The sequence below is a fragment of the Mobula birostris genome, chromosome 4 (assembly GCF_030028105.1).
Source record: "Mobula birostris isolate sMobBir1 chromosome 4, sMobBir1.hap1, whole genome shotgun sequence".
NCBI lineage: Eukaryota > Metazoa > Chordata > Chondrichthyes > Myliobatiformes > Myliobatidae > Mobula > Mobula birostris.
Window position 1 is genome coordinate 105,474,555 of NC_092373.1, and position 20,302 is coordinate 105,494,856.

Here is a 20,302-nt window from a genome sequence, read left to right on the forward strand (position 1 = left end):
GAGTGGGGATGAACCACCACATAGTGTGAAAAATACATGAGTTTGTTAAAAAGTGCAAATCTTATAAAAAGTATTATTTTAAAAAATCAGCAATTTCCAGCAATGTATAATGTGGGGAAAAAAGTTGGCACAATACATACTCCTGCAGAACAGCACTAGACACCAGTAGCCAACTAGAATATGCCCCCTTTATTCCGACTCTTTACCTCCTGCCAGTCAGCCAATCCTCTGTCCATGCTATTATTTTTTCCTGTTATTTTGTTAAACAGCCTCATGTGTGACACCTTGTCAAACGCCTTCTGAAAATCTAAGTAAACAACATCCACTGACTCTCCTTTGTCCATCTTGCATGTTATTTCCTCAAAGAGTTCATTTGTAAGGGAAGATTTCCCCTTAATGAAACAATGCTGACTTAGGCCTATTTTATTGTGCACCTCTAGGTGCCCCAAAACCTCATCTAATAATGGAATCCAACATTTTTCTAAATACTGAGGTCAGGCTAACTGGTCTAAAATTTCCATTCTTCTGCCTCTCTCCCTTCTTAAACAGTGAGTGACAATTGCGATTTCCCAGGCCTCTGGAACCATTTCAAAATTTAGTGATTCTTCAAAGATCATTACTAGTATCCCCACCATCTCTTCAGCTACTTCTTTCAGAACACTAGGATGTAGTCCAGCTGGTCCAGGTGACTTGTCTATCTTCAGACCTTTCAGTTTCCCAAGTGTCAACTCTTTAGTAATAGCAACGACACTCACTTCTGCCTCCTGACAATCTCTCAAATTTCTGGCACACTGCTAATGTCTTCCATAGTGGACTGTTGCAGAATACTTATTAAGTTCATTCGTCATTTCTACCTCTCCTGCGTAATTTTCCAGCCGTCCAATATATACTCTCGCCTTTCTTTTACTCTTCATATATCTGAAAAAAAAACTTTTGATATCCTCTTTGATATTATTGGCACTCCACTTTGATATTGTTCCCAAGTTAGAATTAACTTGTATAGTCAAAGTTTTGTAATAATTCAGAATGATTTTTCCTCATATTTTTATAGGGCAATTGAACAAAATTGCAAAGGTTGCCGCCAATAGATGGACAGGTATGTTACAAAAGATCTGTAATAATGTTTATTACCTATTTGTAAATATCTTATTAGAAAATTAGCTAATCTTTAATGATACTTGTATTTTTTATTTACTCTTTTAGATAATATCTTTACCATAAAATCTTGGGCTAAGAAAAAATTTGGATTTCAGCAGAATCAAATTGATAAGACTTTTGGAATTCCAGAAGATTTTGATTATGTTGACTGATGATTTCAAGTTGCACCAATCAGTTTGTTCCTGGTTTGAGTTTGTATCAGCTGTTGTGGTAATAATAAAACTGCTTAATATTATCATAAGAGGTTGTGGACTTCTAGACTTTGGAGACAATTAGCCCAGAGCCATGTTCCAAATGCTAAAGATCAACTTTTTAACATTACTAGGTTTTGTTTTCCTTTTGTGGATGGTTTGATTATCTCTTGTTATAAATGGTACATTCATGGCAGCTTATTAGCAATTGTAAAATCTCTTTCATGTAAATTAGAGAACAATTTAAAATAATGTAACAACGTTCATTAAGCCTCCTGATAAACTTTTTCTAGAGTAGTGGTCACCAACCTTTTTAAGCCCAAGATCCCCTACCTCGACCTCAGTGAAAGGCAAGATCTACCTACTAAATCGTTTAGAGAAAAAACAGCTCAGGTTGTACTTGCAATTTGAGGCCTTTTATTTGGGCGAATTGTATTTGAGTTACACAAAAGTCGCATCCTCAGAAAATTCAATCAGACTCGTAAGGCACGACCTGCCCTTGACAAAGCCATGCTGACTATTCCTAATCATATTATACCTCTCCAAATATTCATAAACCCTGCCTCTCAGGATCTTCTCCATCAATTTGCCAACCACTGGGGTAAGACTCACTGGTATATAATTTCCTGGGCTACCTCTACTCCCTTTCTTGAATAAAGGAAAAACATCCACAACCCTCCAATCCTCTGGAACCTCCCCCGTCCCCACTGATGATGCAAAGATTATCGCCAGAGGCTCAGCAATCTCTTCCCTCGCCTCCCACAGTAGCCTGGGGTACATCTCATATGGTCCCGGTGACTTATCCAACTTGAAGCTTTCCAAAAGCTCCAGCACATCCTCTTTCTTAATATCTACATGCTCAAGCTTTTCAGTTTGCTGCAAGTCATCACTACAATCACCAAGATCCTTTTCCATAATGAATACTGAAGTAAAGTATTCATTAAGTACCTCTGCTATTTCCTCTGGTTCCATGCATACTTTCCCACTGTCACACTTGATAGGTCCTATTCTTTCACGTCTTATCCTCTTGCTCTTCACATACTTGTAGAATGCCTTGGGGTTTTCCTTAATCCTGCCCACCAAGGCCTTCTCATGGCCCCTTCTGGTTCTCCTAATTTCCTTCTTGAGCTCCTTCCTACTAGCATAATCTTCTAGATCTCTAACATTACCTAGCTCTCTGAACATTTTCAAAGCTTTTCTTTTCTTCTTGACTAGATTTATTACAGCCTTTGTACACCATGGTTCCTGTACCCTACCATAACTTCTCTGTCTCATTGGAATGTACCCATGCAGAACTCCACACAAATATCCCCTGAATATTTGCCACATTTCTTCTATACTTTTCCCTGAGAACATCTGTTTCCAATTTAAGCTTCCAGTTTCCTGCCTGATAGCCTCATAATTCCCCTTACTCCAATTAAGCGCTTTTCTAACTTGTCTGTTCCTATCTCTCTCCAATGCTATTGTAAAGGAGATAGAATTATAGAACATAGAACATGGAATAGTATAGCACGTTAAGGCCCTTCGGCCCACAATGTTGTGCCGACCCTCAAACCCTGCCTCCCATATAACCCCCCACCTTAAATTCCTCCATATACCTGTCCAGTAGCCTCCTAAACTTCACTAGTGTATCTGCCTCCACCACTGACTCAGGCAGTGCATTCCACACACCAACCACTCTCTGAGTAAAAAAACTTTCCTCTATTATCTGCCTTGAACTTCCCACCCCTTACTTTAAATCCATGTCCTCTTGTATTGAGCAGTTGTGCCCTGGGGAAGAGGCGCTGGCTATCCACTCTATCTATTTCTCTTATCTTGTACACCTCTATCATGTCTCCTCTCATCCTCGTTCTCTCCAAAGAGTAAAGCCCTAGCTCTCTTAATCTCTGATCATAATGCATACTCTCTAAACCAGGCAACATCCTGGTAAATCTCCTCTGTACTCTTTCCAATGCTTCCACATCCTTCCTATAGTGAGGCGACCAGAACTGGACACAGTACCCCAAGTGTGGCCTAACCAGAATTTTATAGAGCTGCATCATTACATCGTGACTCTTAAACTCTATCCCTCGACTTATGAAAGCTAACACCCCATAAGCTTTCTTAACTACCCTATCTACCTGTGAGGCAACTTTCAGGGATCTGTGGACATGTACCCCCAGATCCCTGTGCTCCTCCATACTACCAAGTATCCTGCCATTAACTTTATACTCTGCCTTGGAGTTTGTCCTTCCAAAGTGTACCACCTCACACTTCTCCGGGTTGAATTCCATCTGCCACTTCTCAGCCCGCTTCTGCATCCTATCAATGTCTCTCTGCAATCTTCGACAAACCTCTACACTATCCACCACACCACCAACCTTTGTGTCGTCTGCAAACTTGCCAACCCACCCGTCTACCCCCACATCCAGGTCGTTAATAAAAATCACGAAAAGTAGAGGTCCCAGAACAGATCCTTGTGGGACACCACTAGTCACAACCCTCCAATCTGAATGTACTCCCTCCACCATGACCCTCTGCCTTCTGCAGGCAAGCCAATTCTGAATCCACCTGGCCAAACTTCCCTGGATCCCATGCCTTCTGACTTTCTGAATAAGCCTTGTCAAATGCCTTACTAAAATCCATATAGATCACATCCACTGCACTACCCTCATCTATATGCCTGGTCACTTCCTCAAAGAACTCCATCAGGCTTGTTAGACATGATCTGCCCTTCACAAAGCCATGCTGACTGTCCCTGATCAGACCATAATTCTCTAAATGCCCATAGATCCTATCTCTAAGAATCTTTTCCAGCAGCTTTCCCACCACAGACGTAAGGCTCAGTGGTCTATAATTACCCGGCCTATCCCTACACCTTGAGTTCCAATTTAGTCAGTCTTTTTCTCAGGTCAGTTCAGAGCTCAGTTATCTAATAATTTGAAACCTTTGCCCCTTACACCAATTATTCGGCCAGATATTGGTAGAGTTACCTGATACGGCTTCTTAAATTATTCTGTAGATTGGGTAAGTGGTCAGGTAAGTTCCTGGTATAGCAATGACAAGCAGCAGAGGCATGCTCTTAAGATTAGAAGGGGAATGTTTAAAGATGAATAAAGGGGCAGGTATTTTGCACAGAGTGGTAGTGCTTTGAATATGTTACCGGGGTAGTAATGAAAGGCAGTTTAGTGGTGTGTAAGAGGCTTTTAGACAGACACGTGAATATGAGGGGAATGGAGGGATATGGGAGGATAGACATGTGAATATGGAGGGATATGGGTGATACACAGGAGGATAGACGTGGATATGGAGGGATATGGGTGATACACAGGAGGAGGATAGGTGTGAATATGGAGGGATATCGGTGATACACATAAGGATACACATGTGAGTATGGAGGGATATGGGTGAAACACAGGAGGAGGTTAGATGTGGATATGGAGGGGTATGTGTGATACGCAGGAGGAGGATAGTCGTGAATATGGGGGGATATGGGTGATTACAGGAGGATAGATGTGAGTATGGAGGGATATGGGTGATACACAGGAGGATAGACATGTGAATATGGAGGGATATGGGTAATACACAGGTGGAGGATAGGTGTGAATATGGAGGGATATGGATGATACACATGAGGATAGACATGTAAGTATGGAGGGATATAGGTAATACACAGGTGGAGGATAGGTGTGAATATGGAGGGATATGGGTGATACACATGAGGATAGACGTGAGTATGGAGGGATATGGGTGATACACAGGTGGAGGATAGGTATGAATATGGAGGGATATGGGTGATACACAGGAGGAGGATAGATGTGAATATGGGGGGACATGGGTGATATACAGGAGGAGACTTTGTATAAATTTGCATCAAGATCAGCACAACACCATGGGCCAAATGGCCTGTCCAGTGCTGTGCAGCTTTGTGTTCTATGGGAGCCTGCAAGGGTCTCTATGGGATGTATGAAAAGTGCTCTCTTACCTCTTCCAGTACAATGATATCTATATTAGTGCTACAGCCAACATTCAAAAAAATATTGTTATGAATTTCTGCTTGCTTTCACATTCCCTTACCTATCTTTGACTTTTCTTGACTCATGATTTTCATCACAAGCACATTTTGATAAACCCACAGTGCTCCCCAGTTATCTTGAACACACGTCATGCATCCTTGATCCTTGTCAAGTCCTGTCGTGGTAGTAAATTCTACTTAGAGATGTTCCATTTATTTGTTAGCCTTTTTTGTGCTACCAAGGTTCCCACATGGGATGTTGGTCTAAAAGGTTAAGACACATGGCGATCTAGCTAATTGGATAATTGGAGCCAAAACTGAGTTGATGGGAAGAGGCAGAGGGAAGTGTGGAAGGTTGTTTTTGTTATTGGAGGTTTGTACCGAGTGATGTACCGCAGGAAATGATGCTGGATTGTATATACTAACATGTTAAAAATTTTGATGTTTGTAGAAGGAATGGTTGGTACGTTGGCAGGACACAAAAGTTGGTGGTGTTGTAGATTCTAAGGAAAGTTGTCAGGCTATAGCAGAATGCAGATCAGTTAGAAAGTTGGACAGACAATTGGCAGATGAAATTTAATCCCAGTAACTACAAGGTGGTACTTTTTGAGAAGTTACATAGAGATATGACATGGACAGTAAATGGTAATGCACTGTCAATGAACAAAAAGATGTGGGAGTTCGGGTCCATAGCTTTCTTAAAATGTCAATTACAAGAGGATAAAGGCATATGTTTGCTTTCATAAAGCAAATGAAAGAATGTGAAAGTTGCAACTTCACAAAGCACTGCCTAGGCCTCACTTTGAATAATATGTGCAGTTCTGGTCACCACTCTATGGGAAGGATGTGATTATGATGAAGAATGGGCAGAGGAGATTCACCAGAATGTTGTTGGATTGGAGGGCATTAGTTATGCCAAGACATTGGGTGGGCTGGGATTGCTTTTCCTGGAGTATACAAGTTGTTAACGGATTTGCAACTTCTGGAAATTGAGTGTGTTTGTAGGAATGAAGAAAGGGTAGATGGAGCTGGATCAGCTAATCTTAAAGTAATGATGATGAGATTTCCAGCAAGAGCTGTCCACTGAATGTATCAAGAAACAATTATTTTGTCATAATAAGTTGTCAGTAATCTACTGTGTGAAAAAGCTTTTAGTATCACATCTTCTGCCTGAAGGATGTCTGCTGATCAGATATTAAGATTTGTAATGTTGGATGCCTTACAAGTAGATTATCATGAGGGGAATTATTCTCACCACTAAACAGCTGCAGGCCAGAAGCAGAGATGATTAGGAGGAAGTGAAACAAGAGGCGGAAGAAGAGGAACTGGAAGGGAAACTGTGAAGTTGGCAGTCCATTTTGTCAGTCTCTGATCTAGTTGTACCAGTAGTCTCAACCACACTTCCCCACACACCGAGTTTCAGTTTCCCTACCAGATATCTATTATTAGCTGTCACGTTGTTCTTTTTCTCCTTAGAAAATGCAAATTCCCATCTAGGTTCATATATTAAATCAATAATAAATGCAGTCCGTCTGTCCCTGTCTTCCAAGTGTACTTGCCTGTCTAAAACCCCTGCAAGGTGTTTGCTGATAAAAGGGTGGTGACTTCTCACGGCCTTGTAGAGTAATTTCAACCAGCTCATTGAAGATTCAGCTTTAACTTTGATCCAAGCTGGAACAGTTCTGTACTCAGATACTGATATGTAAAAGTAAGGGCATTGACAGAGTAACACACACAAAATGCCGGAGAAACGCAGCAGGCCACACAGCGTCTATGGAAAAAAATACAGCTGATGTTTTGGGCCAAGACCCTTTGGCAGGTCTGGAGAAAAAAAGCTGAGGAGTAGATTGAAAAGGTGGGGAGGGGAGAGAGAAACACCAGGTGATAGTTGAAACTGGGAGGGGGAGGAATGAAGTAAAGAGCTGGGAGTTGATTGATGAAAGAGACAGAAAACCATGGAAGAAAGAAAAAGGGGGCAGAAGCACCAGAGGGAGGTGGTGGACGGACAAGGAGATAAGGTGAGAGAGGGAAAGGGGGATGCGAAATGGTGAAGGAGGGGTGAATCTAGGGCACCTCCTTCATTCTAGAATGATAAGCCTCATCTTGAGAGCAGATGCGGCAGAGACGAAGGAATAGAGAAAAGGGAATGGCATTTTTACAAGTAGCAGGGTGAGATGAATTCTAATCAAGGTAGCTGTGAAAGGCCGTGGGTTTGTAAAAGATATTGGTGGATAAGCAATCCCCGGAGATAGAGACAGAGAGATTGAGAAAGGGAAGGGAAGTGTCAGAAATGGACCAGGTGAATTTGAGGGCTGGGTGGAACTTGGAGGCAAAGTGGATGAAGTCGACGAGTTCAGCACGAGTGCAGGAAGCAGCACCAATGTAGTCGTCGTAGAGTAGGAAAAGTGCAGGACGATCACCAGTGTAGGCTTGGAGTACAGACTATTCCACATAGCCAAGAAACAGGCAAGCGTAGCTGGGACCTATGTGAGTGCCTATGGCTACCCCTTTTGTTTGAAGGAAATGGGAGGAACCAAAGGAGAAATTATTTAGGGTGAGGACAAGTTCGGCTCGGTAGAGGAGAGTAGTGGTGGAGGGGAACTAGTTCGGTGTGGTGTCCAGAAAAAATTGGAGAGCTTTGAGGCCTTCCTGGTGTGGGATGGAGGTATATGTATACAAGATATTAAGAGGAATAGATAGAGTAGACAGCCAGCGCTTCTTCCCCAGGGCACCACTGCTCAATACAAGAGGACATGGCTTTAAGGTAAGGGGTGGGAAGTTCAAGGGGGATATTAGAGGAAGGCATTTTTCTCAGAGAGTGGTTGGTGCGTGGAATGCACTGCCTGAGGCAGTGGCAGATACACTACTGAAATTTAAGAGACTACTAGACAGGTATATGGAGGAATTTAAGGTGGGAGGCAGGGTTTAAGGGTCGGCACAACATTGTGGGCAGAAGGGCCTGTACTGTGCTGTACTGTTCTATGTTCTATATAGGGGCTGGAAATCCATAGTAAAAATAAAATGATGAGAGCCAGGGAACTTGAAATCCTTGAAAAGATCCAGAGCATGTGAGGTATCACAGATGTAGGTAGGAAGGGACTACTTTTTTCCATAGATGTTGCCTGGCCTGCTGAGTTCCTCCAGCATTTTGTGTCTGTTGTTCGGATTTCCAGCATCTGCAGACTTTCTCTTGTTTTTGGGCATTGACAAAGTGGCAGAAATGGAGCACAAATACATCTAGATGCCAGCCAGGGAAAGCCATTTATGCTACATTGGAAGCTGTGCCATTAGACATCAAACTGTGTTATGGTCAATCCCCAAGTGGGGATACAACTGTTACATGACAGAGAGGAAGTTCTCCATATGAAGACCATTGTGAATTTCATGGCACAGACACTTGCCTTTTTGACCTTCCTTGCAAATGGCAACTGTGGTACCCGATCATACCACCCACTATTCCTCTAGGCTCTTCCTATTCAAATACCTGTACATTTTAATTGTGTCTGCCACCACCCCCTCTTCTAGAAGCTTGTTTCATTTAGCTACCAGTGTGAAAAACCTGCCCCTTAAATTGCATTCAAATTTGTCCCTTCTCATCATAAACCAGTGCCCACTGGTTATGGAATGCTATTCCATTCTCTTGCCTCCTCTGCCTCTGCCACACCTGTTCTCAGATTGCAGCGTACATTCCAGAACATCTGAGATGTCTTCCTTCAAAGAAAAGTGTTTGTCTTCTTTAACCATCGATGTTGCTCACCCACATTTCCACCATTTCCCAGACATCTGCCTCTCACCTCTTGTCTTTACCTACCACCAAACAAGCCTCTGCCATCTTCAACAGAATGCTACCATTAAACAGATTTTTCTTTCCCACTCCTCCACTTTCCAATTTCCATAGGGATCACATTCCATGTGACTCCCTTGTCCACAACTCCCTCTCCACTGATCTTCCTGACACTTACCTCTGCAAGCGGGACAGGTGCTACTCCTGCCCCTATGCCATCTTCCCCTCTCCATCAGTAAAACCCAACGCAGATTGGCAACCACATTATCGAGCACTTTTGCTCTATCTGTCACAAAACATGGGCTTCCCTGATGGGTTGAATCACCTAATTCTGCTCCTATGTCTTATAAGAATGGTTTAAGTTAATATGGCAGGGGAATAGGAACCAGTGTGATAGAGTTGAGGATATGCCAGCAGGTTTACAAATAGTTGATGGATGTAACATGAATGTAAGGAAGGACAAGCCAATGATTGGGTACAAATGCAGACAGAGCAAAGAGTTAAATTGTACCACAGAGGCAAAATTGCAAAGGGCGACAAATGCAGGACTGAAGGTGCTGTATTTAAATACACTAGCATTTGGAATAAGGTGGACAAACTCATGGCGCAATTAGAGATTGGTTGGTATGACATTGTGGGCATCACTGAGTTGTGGCTGAAAGAAGGCCATAGTTGGGAGCTTAACATCAAAGGATATATTTTGTGTCGAAAGGCCAGGAAGGAAGGCATAGGTGGTAGTGTGGCTCTGTTGGTAAGAGATAGAATTACATCTTTAGAAAGAAGTAACATAGGATCAGAGAACGTTGCAATACATCTTGTTTGTGTGGATGCTGTATAATTGGTTACACCATCAAAAATCAATACCATGAAATAACAGACAGTACACCATATGCAATTAAATGATTTAGCTTTATAATTCTTAATTTGACTAAAGGATTAGTAAAGAAAAGAAATAGAAAGGGCCCATTTTAACGAAACAGTCTAATGTGCACAAGTTGGAGCTCACGGTTTCCCTTCCATTGATCCTCCATTGATTTCCCTGGGCTTCATCGACTCCCGGCCCCACTTCAAGTCCACTCCGTCCTGTTGTCTACGATCTCTCCTTTCTGGCGTTTTCTCTCTTCATCTCTCACCAATCAAAAGACCCAAATCACCTCGTTCTCCGGAACAAAACAAGAAAAAAAAACACTCCCTTCATTGGGCGCCTCACATTCCAAAGCCCCTGTGTTATCTCTAGCCATAACCCAAGCACTGCTGCTACAGAAAAACCATTACATTAGCAGTGCAACCTTTCCCAGGGTGTTACACTCTCCTCTCACCAAATTTAGTCATGTCCTCATGACGTTGAGTTAATTTGCCAACCCTTCCTGCAAAGCACAAAACCAACCCAGGTGTAAAACATAGCTCCCCAAAGCGGTAGGGGCCACACTCTGTTCCCCTTGTGCTACATAGGCCAGCCTATCTGGTGGTCTCCTGATTCTTTGAGATCTCTGTACCCCTTCATCTACTTCTTCAGGTTCTGAAATTACTTGGGATACTTCTGGTTTACCTGGCGAGGCCTCCCCAGTCTATCACTCCTGCCCTCCTGTAACTCGGATGCCTCGGTCCCTTGGCTGAGCCCTGCTTCATCCCTTACAAGGTCCCGCTGAAACCCAGGCTGCCCACAGATAGCGCCCCCCCCCCTCCATTTCACCTGCCTCAGCATGAGAAGGGTTGGGAATTTCTTCCGCAATCGGTGGGGAATTAGCAAAAGGCAGCATATACCAGACCCCCATTTCCTCAACCCCAAATCAGTATCCCATTCAGAGGTCTAATCTGCTGCTGTTGGTCCTTCAGTCACCCCGTGTTGCTGCAGAGTCCTCTTACTAGGTGTAGGCTCCCGGCTGGGCTCTGGGTCAACCCGAACCTCTTGTTCCAGAGGCAGAAGGTGGTTCCGATGGAGAATCTTGACAGGCCCGTTCCCATCCTCTGGTTTCACCAGGATAGTGTGACGAGTGCTCTTGGAACAACCCACATCAAGCTCGTCAGTGGAAAAGACACCTTCCAGTTTCAACATCTTCTCTACCAACCTCCTCTTCCAACACGCAGGTACTGGGGAGTCCCCAAAGTTGAATGACTCAGCAGTTAATTTTCCCCCTTTTTCCAATAGTTTCTCCCCGGGTTGTCTCACAGGGACACTAGACATTACCGTCACTGGGAAAAGATGTGCCAGGAGCATCCCCTGCTTGAAGGTGACCTTCCTCTTCGTAGTGTTCCTGACAATCGCTGCCTTTGGATTCGCCTGGGTAACCGAGGGCTTCTGCATTTCAGGCCTCACCAGTACCCCAGCGGGCACTCCCGACTCCTCTTAGTGGTCTTCTGGAGCATCCACCAAGAGGGCCTCGCCCTCAGGCATTCCAGGAAATTTGGGGTTTCCCATTACTCTCGCTACTTCCCTGGGCCGTAACACGATTGGGTTGGGTTGGACTGGGTGAACCACACAGTTCCTCGTCTAAACTTGTTATCTGGCCCAATTGCTTGAAAGCAGCTTTAAACACCGGACAATGTTCTCAGAAAGTTCTCCAGCTTTCTCCTTGCAGGCCCCATTGAGCCTCCTCACAGCAGGAGTGTTGGTCTCCACAAGAATTGAAATGCCGCCCTTCTCAATGGGGTCCAGACAAACTAGCGCTAATGTATCAAGGGCCTCAGCCACTCTAGCTTCACTGACGAAAAACCATCATATGGATAATCACCCGCACTAAGACCCCAGATCTCTGGTGCACTGAATGGCGTCAATGGTAAATGCGTCAAATACTGGTTGCAAAATGAACGGTACAGCAAAGTGACCTGTGACCTTGTGTCAAATATGGCTCTAGAATAATACCCTCTAACTTCAGTGATATGCTGGAGCTTGGCCCCACTAAGCCTGCAGGAATATGGTTTTTTGCTTTATGGCGTTCCTTGATATATTGTTGGGAATGTGTTTCTTCACCCCCCCCCCCCCCCCCCCGATATGCCAGGCCATCTCCTCACTGGGTCTCTCTTAAGTTTTCCCAAAGACTCTCTCTGGTTAGGTACCCGGCGGGGGGCGGGGGGGAGTGCTCACTCTTCAAGGGGTTTCCTGTTGTTCATACTCCTCTAGTGCTTGAATGTAGGCTGCAGAAGTGGCAAGGGTGTTCTGTGCCTTTATGGCTCTCACTATGTCAGCAGTCTGCCCACTCAAACTTTCAACCAATCGCTGTTGTTTCACATCATTAGAGCACTGCCACTCATCTAACAACTGAGGTCTGCTTCGCCCAAGTCTCATACTCCTCTTCCCCTTTAGGGGTGAGCTTCAATCCTGAGAACAGGGGGAGCCTACCATAGCTGGGACTTTGAACCTGGGCATTTATCCGTTTATTCGCTGAGAGCTAAGAGTGGATATCAACTTAGAATTCTCACTCTTCACTGGGGGATGGGGACATAGTCATAGTCATACTTTATTGATCCCGGGGGAAATTGGTTTTCGTTACAGTTGCACCATAAATAATTAAATAGTAATATGTAAATTATGCCAGGAAATAAGTCCAGGACCAGCCTATTGGCTCAGGGTGTCTGACCCTCCAAGGGAAGAGTTGTAAAGTTTGATGGCCACAGGCAGGAATGACTTCCTATGACACTCTGTGTTGCATCTCGGTGGAATGAGTCTCTGGCTGAATGTACTCCTGTGCCCAACCAGTACAGTATGTCGTGGATGGGAGACATTGTCCAAGATGGCATGTAACTTGGACAGCATCCTTTTTTCAGACACCACTGTCAGAGAGTCCAGTTCCATGCCCACAACATCACTGGCCTTACGAATGAGTTTATTGATCCTGTTGGTGTCTGCTACCCTCAGCCTGCTGCCCCAGCACATAACAGCAAACATGATTGCACTGGCCACCACAGACTCGAAGAACATCCTCAGCATCCTCAGACTCATTAGACATTCCAAATCAGACCATTCCTTCCCCTCGCTAAACAGAAATGAGAGAACTTTGTCTTTGAAGTCTTCGCCCCCGGCTTCGGGAGACTCTTCCTGCGATTTGGCCCGCTCCCCTACACTCTCCTCTTCCCGGAAAGTATGGACAGTCCACGGCACCCCCTCTCCTGGGGCCCCAATAGTACCAGGCAGTTCTTCTGCCGTTACATCAGCACTAGTCTGAACTAAAACAAAGTCTTTGCCCACCATTTTATCAAATCTGCGCCCCACAATTGTAACTTTACCTACAGCTTAACAGTCCTTAAAAGTTGAATTAACAATTCATCAGGAGTACAAATTGCTACCCCACTCAACATGCACGCATTCTTTACCAGTAACCCTGTGGATGCACATCACCTCTGAACCCCTGCAGCTCGCACACTAGCACAGACCTAAACATGCAACCCGCTGGTTCAGTGTTCAGGGCAATCACACAGCATCCAACGGAATCAATCGCAGAATGATACCCCCACAATTATAACCCTCAGGTTCGGCCAGAGGCGTTAATCTAGGGAAGACAGTCTCTGACCCCGCCAAAGTTGTGAAATCTGAAGTGCAAAACCTCTTGTTTGTGTGGATGCTGTGTGACCTGTTCCCCCATCACAAATCAGTACCACGAAATAACAAACTTTACACCATATGCAATTAAGCGATTTAGCTTTCTAATTCTTAATTTGATGTTAGTCAAGAAAACAAAAAGAAAAGGACCCATTTTAACGAAACAGTCTAATGTGCATGTTGGAGCTCACGGTTTCCCTTCCATTGGTCCTCCATGATTTCCCTGGGCTTCGTCGACTCCCGGCCCCACTCCAAGTTCATTCTGTCCTGCGTTCTATAATCTCTCCTTTCTGGCGTCTTCTCTCTTCATCTCTCGCCGAACAAAAGACCCAGATCACCTCGTTCTCAGGCACAAAACAAGAAAAAAAACACTCCCATCATTGGGCGGCTCACATTCCAACGCCCCTGTTATCTCTAGCCATAACCCAAACACTCCTGCTACAGAAAAACCATTACATTAGCAGTGCAACCTTTCCCAGGGTGTTACAGTATATAAAAGATGCCCGTCTATTCTGTAGCTGTGTCCTCTGATCCTGAACTCCACCACCAAAGGAAACATCATAGAAACATAGAAAAACTGCAGCATAGTACAGGCTCTTTGGCCCACAATGCTGTGCCAAACATGTACTTACTTTGAAATTACCTAGGGTTACCCATAGCCCTCTATTTTTCTAAGCTCCACGTACCTATCCAGGATTCTATCGTCTACGCCTCCACCACCGCCGCCAGCCCATTTCACACACTCGCCACTCTCTGCATAAAAAAACTTAACCCTGACATCCCCTCTGTACCTACTTCCAAGCACCTTAAAACTGTGCCCTTTGCAGATCAACTCTTTCAAGGCCTTTCAACATTCGATAGGTTTCAGTGAGATTTCCTCTTCCCCATTCTTCTGAATCACAGTGAGTAGAGGCCCAAAGCTATTATGCGCTCTTCATATGACAATTCCTTCATTCCATAGTCATTTTCTTGAACCTCCTTTGAGCCCATTCCAATGTCAGCACATCCTTTCTTAGATAAGGAGCCCAAAACAGCTCACAATACTCACCAGTGTTTTATAAAGCCTCACCATTACATCTTTGCTTTTATGTTCTAGTCCTCTTGAAATGGATGCTAACATCATATTTGCCTTCCTCACCTCTGACTCAACCTACAATTTAACCTTTAGAGAATCCTGCACAAGGATTCCCAAGTCCCTTTGTGCCTCAGATTTTTGTATTTTCTCTCCATCTACAAAATAGTCAAACCTTTTATTTCTTCTACTAAAGTTCATAACCGTACACTTCCTGACACTGTAGTCCAACTGCCATTTGCCCATTCTACTAATCTGTCTGTCCTTCTGTAGCCTCTCTACTAGCTCAAAACTACCTGCCCCTCCACCTATCTTCGTATCCTCCACAAATTTTGCCACAAAGCTATCATTTCTGCCATTTAAGTCACTGACATATAACATAAAAACAACCGATCCCAAACACAGACACCTGTGGAACACCACTGGTCACCAGCAGCCAACCAGAAAAGGCCCCCTTTATTCTCACCTTTGCCTCAGCCACTGCTTTATCCATGCTAGTATCTTTCATGTAAAACCATGGGTTCTTAACTTGTTAAGCAGCCTCATGTAAGGCACCTTGTCAAAGGCCTTCTGAAAATCCAAGTACACAGTATCCACCAATTCTCCTTTGTCTATTCTGCTTGTTATTTCTTCAAAGAATTCCAACGAATTTGTCAGGCAAGACTTTCACTTGACGAAACTATGCTGACCACAGCATGTTTTATCACTTGCCTCCAAGTACCCCAAATTCACATCCTTAACAATCGACTCCAAAATCTTCCCAACCATTGAGGTCAGACTAACTGGCCTATACTTTTCTTCCTTCTGCCTCTCTCCCTTCTTGAAGAGTTGCAATTTTCCAGTCTTCCTGAATCATTCCAGAATCAATTGATTCTTGGAAGATGAGTACAAATGCTTCCATAATCTCTTCAGACACCCCTTTCAGAATGCTGGGGTGTTGTCCATCTGGTCCAAGTGACTACCTTCAGACCTTTTGGTTTCCCAAGAACCTTCTCCCTGGTAATGGTAACTTCACACATTCTGACTCCTGACACTTTTGGACTTGCAGCACACTGCTAGTGTTTCCACAGTGAAGACTGATGCATGCAAAATACGTATTCAGTTTGTCAGCCATTTCCTTGGTTCCCTCTTCACCCCCCCACCTCCCCCGCACATCCAAAACCTCTTCTCCAGTATAGTTTTCCAGCGGTCTGATATCCACTCTCGCTTCTCTTTTACAATTTTTATATGTATGTGAAGAAGCTTTTGGTATCCTCTTTAATATTACTGGCTAGCTTACTTTCATATTCCATCATTTCCTTCTTAATCGCTTTTTTAGTTGCCTTCTGTTGGTTTTTAAAAGCTTCCCAATCCTCTGACTTCCCACTGATCTTTGTTTTCATGTTGGCTTTGACTTCCCTTGCCAGCCATGGTTGTGTTATCTTGTCTTTAGAATACTTCTTGCCCGTCAAGATGTATATATCCTGAACCTTCCGAATTGCTTCCATAAATTCGAGGCATAGCTGCTCTGATTTCCTGCGTCTTTAAAATCACTTGTGTTTATGATTTCCACTATCTACATTATCTTGTGTGTTTTTGACTATCTATTTCCCCTCCTAATAATATAAACCTCCACTCCTCCACTTCTATCTTCCACAAAGAAAAATACAGCCTTTCCAATTTTTCCTTATAACTATCGCTCTTCATTGTAAGTAACATCCTGGTTAGTTTCTTCTCCATTCTTTCTCTCTCAATTGCTACGCCATTCTGTAATGTGGTGACCTGAAGTATCAACAGTAACTTCTAAGTGCAGTTCAACCAAAAATTTATACAACTGAAACATGATGTCCTAACTGAGCTTCTGCACACTTTATCAATAAAAAGAATGTAGGGTCAAGTGGAGCTGCCAATTTGAGTGGCTGTTTTGACAGTGAGCCAGTGTAGGATCGGGAAGCTGAGGCTTTGGCTTGAGTGGCTTTAGTGAGGAGGCAGAAGTGAAGAGCCTTTGGAAAGGTACAAATCAGGTGAGATTTTTATTTAGCTATTAATAATTGACCTTGATAGTGTAGATAAAATGGCAGTCAGAGCAATGGAATGCTCCTCCTGCCAGATGTAAGCTGTCAGGAAACCTCCTGTCTCTCTGACCACATGTGTTGAAAGTGCACCCAGCTGCTGACAAAGCAGCTGGAGTTGAATGTACACAGAGTTATTCTGAGATGATCATAGATTGGGAGCCTTAGACAGCCTGCATAAATTACAGGCTACAGGTGGATGGGTGAGCACCAGGGCAATTAAGATGAGTAGACAGACAGACAAAGGTTCCTCTGTGGCCACTCCCCTCAGTATCAGGTATACCCTACTGAATACTATTGTAGGGGATGCTTTTCAGAGCCCAGCAGTAGTAGCTGAGTCAGAAGCACCATGCCTGGCTCTGAGGCAAAGAAAACAGAAGGGTGAAGGTAGGCACAGTGATAAGACCATAACACCATAAGACATGCAAGCAGAATTACACCAGTCAGCCCATCAAGTCTGCTGCTCCATCACATCATAGCTGATTTATTATCCTCCTTAATGCCATTCTCTTGCCTTCTCCCTGTAACATTGGAGGTCCTGACTAATCAGCCTCAGCCTTAAATATACCCAATGACTTGGGTCTGACGCACTGAATTCCACAGATTCACTACCTTCTGGCTAAAATTTTTTCTCATCTCTGTCCTAAATGGATGACCCTTTATTCTGAGGCTGTGTCCTCTGGTCCTAGACTCCCCCAGTACTAGAAACATCCTCTCCACATCCACTCTATCTATGCCTTTCAATATTTGATAGGATTCAATGAGATTCCCCTCCTTCTTCTAAACTTCAGTGAGTACAGGCCCAGGACCATTAAATGTTCTTCATATGGTAACCCTTTCATTCATGGGTTCATTTTCATTAACCTCCTCTGAACCTATGCTAATGCCAGCACATCTTTTATTAGATAAGGGGCAAAAAACTACTCATTACTCCGTGCGGTCTGACCAACGCCTCGGCATTACATCCTTGCTTTTGTATTCTAGTCCTCAAAATGAATGCTAACATTAGACCATAAGACAGGAGCAGAATTAGGCCACTCAGCCCATCGGGTCTGTTCTGCCATTCCATCATGGCTGAACCCGGATCCCATTCAACCCCATACACCTGCCTTCTCGCCATATCCTTTGATACCCTGACCATCAGGAAACCATCAACTTCTGTCTTAAATATATCCATGTACTTGGCCTCCACCGCAGTCTGTGGCAGAACATTCCACAGATTTACTACTCTCTGGCTAAAAAAATTCCTCCTTACCTCTGTTCCTCACCTTCTGCCTTAAATATTACATTTGCCTTCCTTACCACCAACTCTACCTGCGTTAACTTTCAGCAACTGCATGACTATACAGTTCACCTTTTACCCAACTGCATGACTATACAGTTCACTGTAGTATATTCCTTCTGCCACTCTTCACCAATTCTCCCACTCTGTCTTCCTCAACACTACCTGCCCCTCCACCTTTCGTTGTATCATCAGCATGGTTTCCTAGGGGAAAATCTTGCCTGACAAATGTGTTTGCATTCTTTGAAGAAGTAACAAGCAGGATAGACAAAGGAGAATCACTCAATGTTCTGCACTTAGATTTTCAGAAGGCCCTTGACAAGCTGCCCCACATGAAGGTGTTTAACAAGCTACGAGCCCATTGTATTACTGGAAAGATTCTAGCATGGAAAAAGCTGTGGCTGATTGGCAGGAGGCAAAGAAGGAATAAATGGAGCTTTTACCGATGTAGAGGAGGCCGCACCGGCAGCACCAGATGCAATAGATGACCCCAACAGACTCACAAGTGAAATGTTGTCTCACCTGGAAGGACTGTTTGGGGCCCTGAATGGTTGCAAGAGAGGAGGAGTAGGGACAGGTGTAGCATTTACGCTTACAGGGATAAGTGCCGGGTGGGAGATCAGTGGGGATGGACGTGTGGATAAGGGAGTCGCGGAGGGACCGATCCCTGCAGAAAGCGGAGAGGAGTGGAGAGGGAAAGATGTGCTTAGTGGTGGGGTCCTGTTGAAGGTGGCGGAAGTTGCGGAGGATAATGTGCTGGATCCAGAGGCTGGTGGGGTGGTAGGTAAGTACAAGGGGAACTCTGTCCCTGTTGTGGTTGTGGGAGGATGGGGTGAGGGCTGAAGTGCGGGAAATGGAGGAGAGGCGGGTGAGGGCATCATTGATGGCGGTAGAAGGGAAACCACGATCCTTAAAGAAAGACGATATTTGAGTCTTATCATTAATACTATATTCTGCCATCATATTTCACCTACCAAAATGAACCACCTCACACTTATCTGGGTTGAACATCTGCCACTTCTCAGCCCAGTTTTGCATCCTTTTAATATCCCACTGCAACCTCTGACAGCCCTCCACACTATCCACAACACCCCCAACTTTTGTGTCATCAGCAAATTTACTCACCCATCCCTCCACTTCCTCATCCATGTCATTTATAAAAATCACGAAGAGTAGGGGTCCCAGAACAGATCCCTGAGGCACACCACTGGTGACCGACCTCCATGCAGAATATGACCCGTCTACAACCACTCTTTGCCTTCTGTGGGCAAGCCAGTTCTGGATCCACAAATGATTTCCTCTTGGATCCCATGCCTCCTTTCTTTCTCGATAAGCCTTCCATGGGGTACCTTGTCAAATGCCTTGCTAAAATCTACTACATCTACTGCTCTACCATCATCAATGTGCTTAGTCACCTCCTCAAATAATTTAATCAGGCTCTTAAGGCATGACCTGCCTTTGACAAAGTCATGCTGACTATTCCTAATCATATTATGCCTCTCCAGATGTTCATAAATCTTGCCTCTCAGGATCTTCTCCATCAACTTAGCAACCGCTGAAGTAAGACTCACTGGTCTATAATTCCCTGGGCTATCTCTATTCCCTTTCTTGAATAGCAGAACATTCGCAACCCTCCAATACTATAGAACCTCTCCCATCCCCATTGATGATGCAAAGATCATCACCAGAGGTTCAGCAATCTCCTCCCTCGCCTCCCACAGTAGCCTGGGTGCATCTCGTCCGGTCCCAGTGACTTACCCCACTTGATGCTTTCCAAAAGCTCCTGCTTGCTTTCTTAATATCTACATGCTTTTCAGTATGCTGCAAGACAGCCCTACAATCGCTAAGGTCCTTTTCCGTAGTGAATACTGAAGCAAAGTACTCATTTCTATCTCCTCCGGTTCCATACACGCTTTTCCACTGTCACACTTGATTGGTCCTATTCTGTCACGTCTTATCCTCTTGCTCTTAACATACTTGTTGAATGCCTTGGGGTTTTCCTTAATCCTGTCTGCCAAGGCCTTCTCATGGCCCCTTCTGCCACTCCTAATTTCATTCTTAAGCTCCTTCCTACAAGCTTTATAATCTTCTAGATCTCTTATCATTACCTAGCTTTTTGAACCTTTTGTAAGCTCTTCTTTTCTTCTTGACTAGATTTACAACAACCTTTGTACACCATGGTTCCAGTACCATACCATCCTTTCCCTGTCTCATTGGAATGTACCTATCTATG

At 44.1% G+C, this 20,302-nt stretch overlaps 2 protein-coding genes across 4 annotated transcripts in view; both read left to right on the forward strand.

Moving 5' to 3' along the window:
- Positions 1 to 1,389, forward strand: part of mnd1 (meiotic nuclear divisions 1 homolog (S. cerevisiae)) — a 77,896-nt gene extending 76,507 nt beyond the window's left edge. For all 3 annotated transcript variants that reach the window (XM_072255861.1, XM_072255862.1, XM_072255864.1), the window contains exons 7-8: positions 1,052 to 1,096; positions 1,204 to 1,389. In XM_072255861.1, coding sequence (XP_072111962.1) covers positions 1,052 to 1,096; positions 1,204 to 1,310 — 152 coding nt within the window. In that variant the 3' untranslated portion in view covers positions 1,311 to 1,389. The remainder of the gene's footprint in view (positions 1 to 1,051; positions 1,097 to 1,203) is intronic.
- The window catches only part of LOC140196519 (toll-like receptor 2), a 138,265-nt gene continuing 119,292 nt past the window's right edge, over positions 1,330 to 20,302 (forward strand). Inside the window, exon 1 of the mRNA XM_072255856.1 lies at positions 1,330 to 1,368. The gene's annotated coding sequence lies outside the window, so the exon portion shown is untranslated. The remainder of the gene's footprint in view (positions 1,369 to 20,302) is intronic.